The sequence below is a fragment of the Drosophila grimshawi genome, unplaced genomic scaffold (assembly GCF_018153295.1).
Source record: "Drosophila grimshawi isolate 15287-2541.00 unplaced genomic scaffold, ASM1815329v1 contig_1367, whole genome shotgun sequence".
NCBI classification, from domain to species: Eukaryota; Metazoa; Arthropoda; class Insecta; order Diptera; family Drosophilidae; genus Drosophila; species Drosophila grimshawi.
Window position 1 is genome coordinate 9,986,371 of NW_025062889.1, and position 13,548 is coordinate 9,999,918.

At 42.8% G+C, this 13,548-nt stretch overlaps 1 protein-coding gene across 1 annotated transcript in view; it reads left to right on the forward strand.

The window, feature by feature from the left end:
* The window catches only part of LOC6560727, a 46,420-nt gene that overhangs the window by 28,398 nt on the left and 4,474 nt on the right, over window positions 1–13,548 (forward strand). The window contains 8 exon segments of the mRNA XM_043215498.1: window positions 8,405–8,526; window positions 8,803–9,102; window positions 9,154–9,720; window positions 9,790–10,074; window positions 10,460–11,171; window positions 11,316–11,396; window positions 11,428–11,588; window positions 11,662–13,548. Coding sequence (XP_043071433.1) covers window positions 8,405–8,526; window positions 8,803–9,102; window positions 9,154–9,720; window positions 9,790–10,074; window positions 10,460–11,171; window positions 11,316–11,396; window positions 11,428–11,588; window positions 11,662–13,548 — 4,115 coding nt within the window.

Here is a 13,548-nt window from a genome sequence, read left to right on the forward strand (position 1 = left end):
GGCGTCGTCGTGATTTTGAGGTCTGCTCATCTTCTGCTGCTGCTTCTTCTTCCTCATCTTCGTTTTTCTCTCTGTCGAGTTCAAAGCAAAACAAGAAAAACAAATGTGCTCTCGTCGGGTCGGGTGAGTTAGTGCAGTGCAGCATGCAAGCGAGCAAGAGCAAGAGAGCAAATCTCGCTGTGTGTGTTGTGTGTGTGTGTGAATGCATGAGCATGTGTCATACTATGCGCTCAATTTCACATTACAGCAGCAATAAGGAACACATTGGACTTGAACTAAATACACGACGCGCTCTCTCTCTCTCTCCCTGAGTTTATGTGTGTGTGTGTGTGTGTTGGTCTACCTGCTTGCGAGCGAAACGTAAATTAAGCCGGCGCCAGGATACCTGCCGTCAACAAACGACGACGTCGCCATCGCCGTTGTGAGCGCAAGCGAGACAAAAGGCTTGCTGCAACGTCATTGACACAACCAAAAAGGGCAGGCGAAACGACGGCATAGAACAAAGCAACAAAACAATGAGAGACGAAAGGTGGAAATCCACTTAAGAGCACAACAAAAGGGCAGTTTAATGTGCGTGTGTGAGAAAGAGAGAGACAGAGAGAGATGACTGCTCAAGTGTTTAGCTGTGCCTGGGAACAATTAAGCGAGCAACAGTTCTATCTGGCTGTGTGTGTGCGTGTGTGTTTGAGGAATGCCCTGCAACAAGGATTACGGATTACGACACATGTTTACGGACTGTGGCAACTTAGGCAACCCCTGACCTTGACAAGAGCGCTACAAGATACCAGATACATTTACAGAGACAGATACAGATTCAAAGCGCTGCGTGGGCGCAAAATGCCATCAACCAGACAGACAGACAGACAATGATGCTGTGACATACACAGACACACACACAACACACTTATGGCACTCTATTCAGATTAATATATCATATCTTTGGCCATTATTAACTATAGATTTCTGTTTGTTTTACGCTTTAGTCGTCGCACACGTTGTATATATGTGTATGTGGTGGGGTGGGGGAGTGCAGAGGTGGTGAATAGCCAAAAAAATACCAGTTTGTCAAGCATTTTGTGCACGCTACGTAAGCGTTTTTATTTAACAAATATTATAATTATACCCTAACCGCAATCCACACGACTTTCTCACAGCGTTAAAAACGTCAAAAATAATAAATTTCATTTCAAAAAATGAATCGATTTATAAAAAGTAATGTCAAAAAAAAAATACTTTACTTTAATTGGTCAAAAAAATTCTTTGATTATTCTTAGAGCTGAATAAAAAGTGTATTTCCCAAGTTTGATTTTTGTTTAGTGCTTTTTTGCTTGCTCATTTTGGTTTTACTTTCGTCTCTTTGCTAATATGCAAAAATTGATACACACACACACACAAATCCACTCGCACACACACACACTGACGCAACATACAAAGCATTTCCGTCCTTCAAATGCCACACAACCCACAAAAAAAAGAAGAAATATAGTAGAAGAATATTAATATTATTATTATTTGTTTTTGCTTTTTTGTTTTTATATCTGTCTTCTGAAGATTTTTACGCTTGAACGCACGATTTGAGAAATGTTTAATATTTTTTTTTTTTTGTATTTTTTTCGCCATCATCTAATTATTTGTTTTTAGTTTAGCACGCGCGACTTTGACCAAAATAATATTTATAGAGTTTTAATTACATTTCATGAGTAGAACAAAAAAACGCTTTGAAAATGAATGCGAATAATGCTTAAAACTATATTTGGAAACTTTTCACGAATTGCATAAAACAATTACTGATCTGTGAGCCAAGAACTGAGTTAAAATAATTAAATATATTTGTATTGGCTGTCATAAACAATAACGCATACAAAATGGCCAGCTAAAACGTGCTAACTAAAATGCCAATAGACAGATCTATAAATATATATGTATATATATGTGTGTATATAGTTCTCTGGCAATGGCTAAAGACTTTAAATTGCGTACTGGCTAAATAAAAACACTTGAATGTCGTCTTACGTAGTTGGGCATTTAAAAATACATTTTGATTTTTGGCACAGCGAAATTTGTGGAAAGCAAAAGTCGCAAAGCGACCAGCTAACAAAAAACACACATACATAAATTATATATATTTTATATATATATATATAGATATAGATATGGATAAATACATACATAATGGCATGTTGTATATTTTTGTGCTTCTTTTTTTTCGGTGTTAGTTTTTCAATGTTTTGTATGTAAACAAAAAATTTGACTGGCAATTATTTAACACTTTTATTTTTTTATTTATTTTTTTTTTTGGCGCAGTATCTATCGTATACTCTATTTTTATCACAGTGGTTCTTTATTTATGCGCTGTTTATTTTAGACAATCGCTTTTGGGCTCGTTTTGCATTCGTTTCGGTGAAAAATGTCTAGCACATTTGCTGTTAAAACAAATCCAAATTCAAACGTAATTTCTATAAAATGTATATTTATGCCACATTTTGTAATTTCGCCGCCTGCTCCCATTTCCTTGTACCAGAATTAATTTCTAATGTTCGTTTTCGTTTTGATTATGAACACAATAATTGCATGCCATACCATATACACACAAGATCCATACTTTATATATGTATGTAAATAGTGCAAAAGTGCAGTGCCAAAAAAAACGAAGAATCTAATTTAATATGTATTTTGGTAGCCTTGGCACTGGCCAGCGATTCTCGAACAAAATTTCGTATAGATTTTTACTAATATTTTCGGTTTGACGTCAAGCGTTTTTGGGAATTTCCGCGCTAGAAAAACGAATTTCCACAATTCTCGGAAATTCAAAAAAAAATTAAAAAGTTTTCGCTTACTCATTCGAAATTCATTTTCCTAGCTGAATTGCTTATATCTAATGAGAATTAATTATTAACATGAATTCAACAGCACTATATAATAAAATAGTCCCGGTATATTATCTTTACTGAACTTTGACCTTTGCAATTCAGGACAAAGAGTGAACCGTTTTTTACGCCAATGATAAGCTATAGAAATAGTTTTTATCAGTTACGTGGAAATTCATTCTTAAGCAATTTATATTAAAAAAAAAGTCGATGAGAATTTCATGGGTATTTCGGCATATGTTTATTCTATGCTTCAATCTAACTGGAAATCTCTTCTAAAGTAAACAAAATTTAAAAATAAGTGGAAACTGCTGAAAAAAAAACAAATCAGCAACAGTTGCTGGAAACCCAACACACACACACACATGTAGTGATGGTAAATGCGAAAAGTAGGAAAGAAGAGGAAGAGTAGCGTGATCGTCGTTAGCGCTGCTTAATCGCATTAATTTGGTTTCCGACAAACACTCAAGTGTTGGGAAGGGAATTAATAGCAAAAAACAGCAAAAGCAACAACAACAACACGAACGAGTACGTCACAGCGGACAACAAGGAAGAAGAGAGCGAACGAGATAGTGAGACAGAGACAGAGAGAGTGAGCAAAAAAAGAAAAAAATGCTTATTAAGCGCTCTAGAAAGCTATAACAGCGGTGATTGCAATTGTATTGGTTGGTGTCATATTATCGCCTGTGTTTCGATGAAAACAAGTAGCGCTGCCCCAAAACACACACAGGCAGGCCACAACCAAACCCAGGCCCAGCACTCACTCGCAACACACACAGACCAACACACACACACACATACATACATAAACACGCAACAAGCTAAACTCGTTTGCAGTCAGGCCGGGGGCAGGCAACAACAAAAATAACAACAAAAACGAGCAAAATGATTAAAATTTTTAGCTTGATTCATGCTCGCACACAGCTTGACTGACACACACACCACATACACATGCCCACACTCACTCATGCATACATACATACAGACATCATGTACATAAATATAAACAAATTTAAGCAGCAGCAGCAAAAACAACAACAATAACAACAGCAACGACGACGAATGGCGGGTTTCCTCGTTTCTTGTGAATTGACTCAATATAATACACACAAAAGCAAAGCGCAGGCAGCGTCAGCGCTCGGCCACAGCGACGGCAGCGGCGACAGTGTTGTCAAGTTGTTTGCATTAGTCATGTTGCCTATATATGTACGTATGTATGCATATAGGGAGACACACTCACACACACATTCGCATTGTGTGCAGTGGTATGGGTAAGAGTGCTATTGAAAACAGGCTAAATGCTAGCCATGCATATGAACGTCGCCACATGTCTGCTCGTGCTCCACTCGTGTGCAATGGCCAAGGGGCATGCAGGGGCGGGGGGCGTATCGTACTGTGTATCGTGTGTAGACAGCTGCGGCAACTCTAGCGCTTTAGCGCGCGTCTCTCTCTCTCTCTCTCTCATAGTCGCTCAACAGACGAACGATCGTCGCTCGAAAATACGTGTGTACAGGCTGTGTGCGTGTGTATGTGTAGCAATTATTATTTTATTATCACTTTTTTCCACTGCTACGTTTTGTGCTGTGCTTCAACGTTTGAAATGCTTTGTTGTTATCGTTTCGTTTCGTTTCGACGTTGCTGGTGCTCCCCAGACCTTCCTTAGTCAGCAAAAATTCGCATATGTACACAGACACACATATATACATATTTACTGGTGGGGTGCTAGTGCATGTGTGCGTGCGCGTGCTTATGCATGTGGCTATGTGTATGTGTGTGTGTACGTACGTAATCGACAATAGGGTTCGGTTTCGGGTTCGTGTTCGGACTAGCGACGACCGCCGCCGTCGTGTTGTTTTCCCTTACGTCGCGTCACCTGTTGTTGTTGTTGGCTACGTTTTTGCTTGATTTGATCATTTCTCAGCAGCAGCAGCGGCGTCCCATTGCTGCTTACTTATGATTGACAATTGCAACAGTGTGCGAACTGACTGCGAATATTGAGGTATGCGGCGTCGGCGACTCGCGACTTTGACGACTACAGTTTTGCTCTTGCTCACCCACCCTCCCCCTTCCCCTATTTGCTGTTTTCTTTCGCTGTCTCACTCAATTATTTGATTATTGTACGGTATTTTTTTAAAACTTTTTTATTTACACATTTTTACTCCTATCGCTGCTGCTGTTGCTCTGTTTGTGTGTGTGCTTTTGTTTTCGCGTTGCTCTTTCGCCAGTTAGTCGCGTCCCGTCGCTTCTTCATTTTCTTGTGCACACTACTCTCGCACACACAAACACACACACACAAACTGATTTGTGTCTGGTTGTTGTTGCTGTTTTTACTGCTGCTGCTGCTGCTGTTGCTTTTGCCACTTGGGCACTTGGGTCTTTGAATGAATTTTTCAGCTTGCCTCGTCTAGTTGTCTTTAACTGTTTCATGCTCGACGGTCGCCGCTCGTCGCTCATCGCACATCGCTCGTTGTTCGTTGTCGCGAGCGCTTTAACCGATGAACGGACGCATTTCTGCCGTTGTCATATTTTTTCCGTTTTATTGTTGTTTTGTTTTTGTTGTTGATATGCCCAATTTGCTTTGAAAATAAAACCGATATTAGTGTTGTCGCCTCTTACCGATAACACAATTTCTATCGATATTCATTCGCTTATTGATACTCACAGAGAGCGATTGACCGACTGAATAATCATCAGGTACGATTGAATGAGCTTAGCTTGCTGCACTCACTATTCATAATCAATGTGTGTTTGTGTGTGGGTGTGTGTATGTGTGTGAATGTTTGAATATGTCTGTTAAGTCTTAATTTCCTTAGCCGTTTTTTTATATTATCAGACGCCGCTTCGACTTCATTGGAATTCCGTATCATTTCCGCGAATTTTACGTGATTTTTGCGCCATGCTTCTGCACTACTCGATTACTTTTTATTTGAGTTGCGCTCACACATGGCTTATAAGTGATTAACAATTAGCAATTATCAACTGGTAGCTGACCAAGCTCAATTTTAACTTGTTACACACGCGCACACACACACGCACACTCACACTTTGCAGCTGCAAATGTGACGTATAAGTTGAAATCTGCGCTGACAGACGAACAGTGGCGCCGTTTTTTGCGCATACCTTGTGCTCATTATCGAGTGGGTGTATTTATGTCTGTGTATGTGAGTGTGTGTGTGTGTTTTTGTGTGCTTGCACTTGTGAGTGGGGCACGCGTGAGTGCGAGAGGCGTACGTTAATCAAGCGTATTGCGAGTGCATAAAAATAAATAAGAAAAAAAAAGCTCTCGTGTGACGTAGTGATCACAGTGTGACCAGAGTGACATGCATTCCCTTGATATGGAATATGGCAACTAATGAATAATTGCAAAATGCAAGTGTAACTCGCTCAATTTAATGTGCACATGTATATTGAGTGTGTGTGTGTGTGTGTACACACTGTACTTAGTTGCTATGCATATGGGGACTAAAATAAATTACAGTTGTATGTGATTGTAACTCATGATAAAATAAATACAATGTTAATAGCGTCAGCGTCTAGCGTTAGTTAAATATTTGCTTTTCTCATATTTATAATATTATTATTTTCATCTTGACGTGTTTGATAATTAATCATTATTTTCGTTTTCATATACGACTAATGATTAGTTAGGCTTAGTTTCTATAGTAAACGCTTAATCGATCGAACACTATTGCATAACTGAAGCAATCAGTTGGAAATGTGGCTAAAATTACCAATATATATATATATATATGTATGTGTATGTGTAGTATGTGGTAAACATGAACTTGACTCGTGAATTGCTTTACATAAATTCCATATTCCGTATTCCATATAATCGATGGCCATTCCACAGTTGTTGGAAATTCCACACAAATTGACTTGACCCATTCACACCAACCAGACGCCGTCGACTGGGGGGTTGTAATGCAATTCAATTGCTTTGTGGTTATATAATTGCTGCTTTTAATCAACGTCATATGCACTGTGAAAAGCCCTAAGCAATGCCTTAAATCTCTTAAAAAAAAAAAACAAATAAGAAAACTTGTCTAATTACTTCGACAGCTGACGTCAGAGCAGAGTCGTGTGGGTGGGGGTTGAGGGGCTGTGGTTGGGGGGTTGTTGAGTGCCTCTTACAAGTGTCATTTATCGCAAGCATTTTTGTTGCCTGATTGTGTGTGAGTAATGCGACTCAGGTGAACCCAGCACAAAACACAAAACACAAATCGCTGATAAGAATTCCCCAAAACAACAGCAGCAGGCCATGCCTAGCTGCACATTATCAACGGAATTTTTCGGCAAATTTGATATTATTAGTTTTATTTATAAACACAAGTTGAAATGGCAAATTGCAATACATGATAAACATAAATGTGTCCACATATGTGTGTATATGTATATATATGAGTCGAGCTGTATAGCAAGAGTCAATTAACGCCCGAGTTTTGAGTTATTTTGCCTGACTGCCGCTCTGCGAATAGATTTACTAATTATATATGTATGTGTGAGTGTGTGTTTGTGTGTATCTGTGTTGTATGTGTGTATATAGTTCACAATGGCATTTGTGTAGAGTCTAAACTGTACAGTTTAATTATATATACATACAAACAGACATACATTAAAAGCTGATAAGACGACCCAACAACAACAATCAGCTCACTTTGCTTTATTTTTTTTATATGTTTTAGTTTCAGTTGCGAATGTTTTTGCATTTTAGGATAGGTTTCGCTTTAGTTTAAGTGTATTTATTTTTCTCTTTTTTTTTTTATGAAATTTCGTGGTGAGCAACAGGTGAGCTGTTAACTTGGCTGAAATAGAAAGTTGATAAAATGTTTGCTTATCGCTCGGCATTTTTTTTTTTTTTGCTTGCTTTTGCTGCTTATGCTTGTTTTCATGCATATCGTAGACAGTATTATTTAAAGCTGACCCAAACATATTTCACAGTTTATTTGCAAAGCCCCCAGTAGCCATTTGTGCCATTTTGTGCTCGCTTATCAGCCCTCTGATAAGATTGAGAGCTAAGAGCTGCGAGCTCCATCAGCGCTGCGATAGTAAATGTTTCAAAGTTTCACTGAAACCACAAAACAGCTGAAGCCACTCGAATATGATCCACTGTGAAATTATATTTTATATATTTATATTTTTATTTATTTAAATGCACTTTTAATAGTGCCCACTATTCTGAGCAGCAAATTGCTTTATTTACATATATTTATAAAGTAATTTGAACATGTGATTATTATTACTGTGAAATTACATACTACTGTGAAATTATATGATATATATTTCTATTATTATGTATATTATTTTATATACAAATTCACTTTTAATAGTGCCCAATATTGCTGCCTTTTCTAGTCTTTATTTATATTTATTTATAAAGTAATTTTAATCTATGATTTATACTAAATTATACTCTATTTTTTGTTTATATTTATAATTGATTTATTTGATTTGCATTTTTATGTTCATTATTTTATTGATTGACATTTGGTTAATGGTTTTATTGATTTAATTTTTATTTTGTTTCGGTTTTGCAGATGAGCCGGCGGCGAATTCAACGCAGGCGAGCAAATTTGATGTTACTATGGAAAGTGCCACAACAACAACAACAACAGCAACAAACACAGCGAAGCAGTACAAAACAACAGCAGCAGCGACAAGCAAACAATACAAAAACAACAATAACAAAGTGAGCAGCACGCGACGTGCAACAGCAACAGCAGCCGCAGCGGCAGCAGCAGCAGCAGCAGAAACAGCAACAACAGTGACAACAACAACTAAGAAGCAAACATATCGCAACAGCAACAGCAGCAGCAGCAACAACGAAATTGCTGCAACACCAACACCAGCAACAACAACAACACTCAAATCAAACAGCAACAAAGCAAACAACAACAACAAAGCTGCAACAGCAACAACAGCAGCAGCAGCAGCAACCACAACAACAACAGCAACTGCGACAGCAATTGAGAGCAAAAGCTCGCGAGATAAATTAAGCGAGCTGCCAGCCGAAATTGCAGACAGCAACAGCAGCAGCAACAACAACAACAACAGCCACCACAGTGATAATAGTATTAGTGAGAATAATTATGAGTTTAAGGCTAAGGATAAAGCGAACGTAAGTGATAGCAAAATGACGCTACAGCAGGTGGCAAGCAGCGCAGCTAGCAATGTGGCAGCAACAACAACAACAGCAACAACAATACCAGCCACAGCCAACACCACCAGCAACAATAACAACAACCAGAACAGCAGCAGCAACAACAACAACAGCAGCAGTAACAACCACAACAACAACAGCAGCAGTGAGGATCCAACAACAGCGACAGCAACAATTGTCGATGGCTGGACGAGCTCAACCAATTTGCGTTATTTGCACAAAAAGTTTAAGCGGCTGGCGAGCACCACCGAACCAGAGTCGGTGGATGCAATGGCAGCGGTGCGCACCACATCGCTGTCATCGAACAGCTCGTTGTCGCCACCGCTGCCAGTGGCCGCAGCACCGCTGCTCAATGGACATGTGACGGTGAAGGTTGCTCCCTTGCTGCCGGCAAGAAATGTTGAATTCAGTGCCAATTTCGTAAATGCCAACGACAACATCAACATTAACAACAACAATAACAACAGTCATGATGAGAGCAACAACAGCAGCAGCAACAAGCATGGCAATGTTGCTGGTGTTGCTGGTGCGCCTCGAACACGCACGCCCCTCAGCAACAGTAATAGCAACAGCAATATTAACTATGCCAGCAATGCAACACTGTCGCCAGCAACATTCGCACAGCATCAGCAACAAACGCAGCCAACGCCAGCAGCACCAGCAGCCGCAACAACAACAACAACAACAGCAGCAGCAGCAGTAGCAGCAACAACAATAATACAAACAGCACCAGCAACAGTTGCAGTCGCAGGATTGGGCGAGAAAACTAGTCGCCCCAAGTGCCCCTATTGCAATCTGATCTGTGCAAAGCCATCGGTGCTGGAGAAGCACATTCGGGCCCATACCAATGAGCGACCGTATCCGTGCAACAACTGTGGCATCGCCTTCAAAACGAAGAGCAACCTGTACAAACACTGCCGTTCCCGTTCCCATTTGGCGCGCATGCGCGGCCTCGATGTGCCAGCCAATGAGACGGACGGTCTGTCCGACCAGGACGGCGATGGGGAGCTGAGCAACAGCAGCTCCGAGCTACTAAGCGTCGAAGTTGTAAGTTATCGATTATTGTTAATAACAATAACAATCAAGTTAAAGTTAATATAGAAAATGCCAAATTCATTTTATTGTCTTGCTGCAGTCCACATTTTATTTGCTACTAAGCTGCCACTTGCAACAATGTTTGATTGCCATTCTTACAGCTGCAGCTTAAGCTTCATTTCTAAACTTAGACTTAGTTAGACGTCTCTTAGATAATCCAAATTATTCCTTGCGATAGCCAAAAAGTCAGCTAGATCAACATATAAAAAGCTTATCATTTTCTATATTTTATAAACTAAATAAGGCTCTGTTATAATCATATATATAGTGTAGTATACATATATATATATATCCGATATTATCAATTGCAATAATTCAACAATTTTGCTCATTGCAGTTGAGTCGCACAGATTCGCCTTATGATGAGGCAATGGCCTCGCCGACGCCATCACCATCGACGCTGTCGGCGGCGAAGAGTACGTATCTGCAGCAGCCGCAACTGCAACAGCATATGCTGCAACAGTTGCCGCTGGGCTCACCAGCAGCCGGAACACTGCCGCCCGCCCCGACCGCTGACTCGCTGCACTCGGCGACCGCTCAGCATCGCCAGTCGCTCGACTACAAGCCATACAAGCCCAAGTTTCACAATGCATCCCTTTATGCGCCCGGCACCCTCAAGGAGCAACAGCAGCAACAACAACAGCAACAGCAGCAGCAGGTACTGCAGCAGCAACAGCAGCAGGCGTTGCTGCAACCACAACAGCAGCAACACAAACTGTCAGCGCAGCAACAGCAGCAGCAGCAGCAACCATCGCTGGCGCATCCAACGCTCTCGCCCAGCACCCAGTTGAAGCTCAACAATCACATCAATTCGCATCAGTTGCAGCTGCAGCTGCAGCATCAGCACCAACAGCAGCAGCAGCAACAGCATTTGCACGCCCAGCAATCCTTGCTGCTGGCGGCTGCAGCAACCAATCCGGTTGCATTGTCTGCATTGCCACCGCCGCCGCCAGGCGTTTATTACTTGGGACAGCCGCAGTATTATAATCCAACTGCAGCTGCAATGCATCAGCATGCGTTGGCCATTCAGCAGATGCAGTTGCAGCAGCATTTTCAGTTGCAACAACAGCAGCAGCAACAGCAGCAGCAGCAACAGCAGCAGCAGCAGCAACAACAGCAGCAGCAACAGCAGCAGCAGCAACAGCAACACCAGCATCACCAACAGCAGCAACAGCAACACCAGCAGCAGCAACAGCAGCAGCAGCATCACCAACAGCAGCAGCAGCAACACTCGCCGTTGCTGAAGGCGCCACAGCAGCAACAGCAGCAGGTAAGTTGAGACACAATCTGCGACTATAACTGGAGTAACCACCTCTCTCCCCTCCCCCTCTCAACAGCTGTTGCGCTCCACTAGCCAACAACAGGCAGCAGTGATTGCAACAACAGCAGCGCTGCCAACACCAGCCACACCCAACCCGCCAACCAATCTGAGCAGCTTTGCCAGCTCAAGCGGCGGCATGCAAGTGGTAAGTCAATAAATGTTGTAATAGAAAATTCCATTTTCTTAAAAAAACCGTTTTAATTTTTGCCCTGCCACAGAATGTGGAAAAGGTGCAGGAGCACATCTCCAAGCTGATCTCACAGAACGAGGCGATTGTGGAGAACAAGGAGATACTGCTGCAGAAGAAGTATCCCAAGCAGCTGAATCGTTCGCGCAGCTTCAACAATGCCAACAACAACAGCAACAACAACAATAGCAGCAACAGCAACATCAACAGCAGCAGCAGTATACCAACAACAGCGCACGCCAACAGCAACAGCAACAACAACAACAACAGCAATCAGCAGCTGGGCGAGACTAAAGTGAACCTGGCACAGGCAATAGTACAAAAACAGCAACAACAGCAACAGCAGCATATGCAACAACAGTTGCAGCAGCAACAGTACCAATTATACTTGCAACAGCAACAACAACTGGAGCCGCCTGTGAATGGTCTGCTGAAGCGCAGCAGCAGCAGCTCTGCAAGCAGTACAGCCAGCAGCGGCTATGCCAGCCTTAAGGGCACAGCGACCCCAACACAAATCGCCGCAGCCACTGTAAATGTGAAACAGTTGCAACAGTTGCCGCCGCCGCCATCGCCGTTGCCGTTGCAACAGTTGCAGTATCGCCAGGATCCGTCAACGCCAGTGCCCAAGCTGGAGCAGCAGCAGCAGCAGCAGCAGTTGCAGCAACCCTTGCCACTGAATTTGTCTGCCAAGCCCAAGCCGTCGCTAGCAATGCCAGCAAAACCAACACCAACAGCAACAGCAGCCGCATCAGCAACAACAACTGTTGTTGCAAAGAGCACAGCAACAACAGCGCCAGCGGCAGCACCGAATATATCCATAATCAAGAATCTGCTGTTGAATGCACGTGGCCTGGCAGTGCCAATTGGCGAGGGCGATGATGCCGTCTACTCCTGCCCCATTTGCGCCAGTAAGTTTCGCAGCGCGGACGAGCTGAAGCACCACAACAGCACCTACTGCCAGGATGCGAACAGCAGTGCACCGATCAGTCCAGCCTCATCGCCGAGCACTAAATACTTTCGCTCCAATTCCATATCGTTTAGCCTGCCAGAGCTCCAATCGCACATGGCCAACTCGAAGAATCCGTTGTCGCTGGCCAAGCTCGCCAAGGTTGCCTGGTCGCAGCTAAAAACCAAGCCGAGCAGCCTGGTTCTCAGTCGTCTCAGTGCGGCACAATCTCCCGCACGCACCTCAACCGTCACAGCGGCTATCAACAGCAGCAGCAGCAGCAGCAGCAACCACATTAACAGCAGCAGCAGCATCAATCACAACAGCAGCAGCAATCACATACCAGCAACAGCAGCAACAGCTGTTGTAATCCCGCCCAGCATTGATGCCACCAGCGTTGCTTTGCGTTTTGTGGACGCACCGCTGCCATCGCCGGGTCCGCTGCTCGGCAAGACACCGCTGGTGGATTATGCGGCGCCACGCAAAGCGCCCGATGCCCAGGTGGTCATCACGAAAATGCACGAGGATCGACTGGAGAACATTATCGTTGAGGCGCCATCGAAACGGCTCAAGCTGAGCAGTGGCGAGACATCGTTCACGCTGCCATCTGTCGTCGGTATGCTCTTTGCTGGCAATTCAGAGTTGCCGTTAATTGGCAAGGAGGAGCGTTTGCGTCGCTTTACATCATCCGGCGGCACCATGATACCCATTTCCGAGTGTCCCGAGCTGGACAAGAGTCCCAAAATGATACGCACTCCTCTGTTGTCCGGCGGCAGTTTCCAGGAGATGTCGCCACGTCTCAGCGACATCAAGGAGCGCAAACTACTCGCTGCCAACAACAATAACAACAACCACAACAACAACAATAACAATAATAATAATAATAATGGTTTCCTGCTCAGCGGGTCCAACACGCCGCATCATTTCCAATTTCCACCAATCAATTCGATAACCGCCTTCAATCCGCTCACC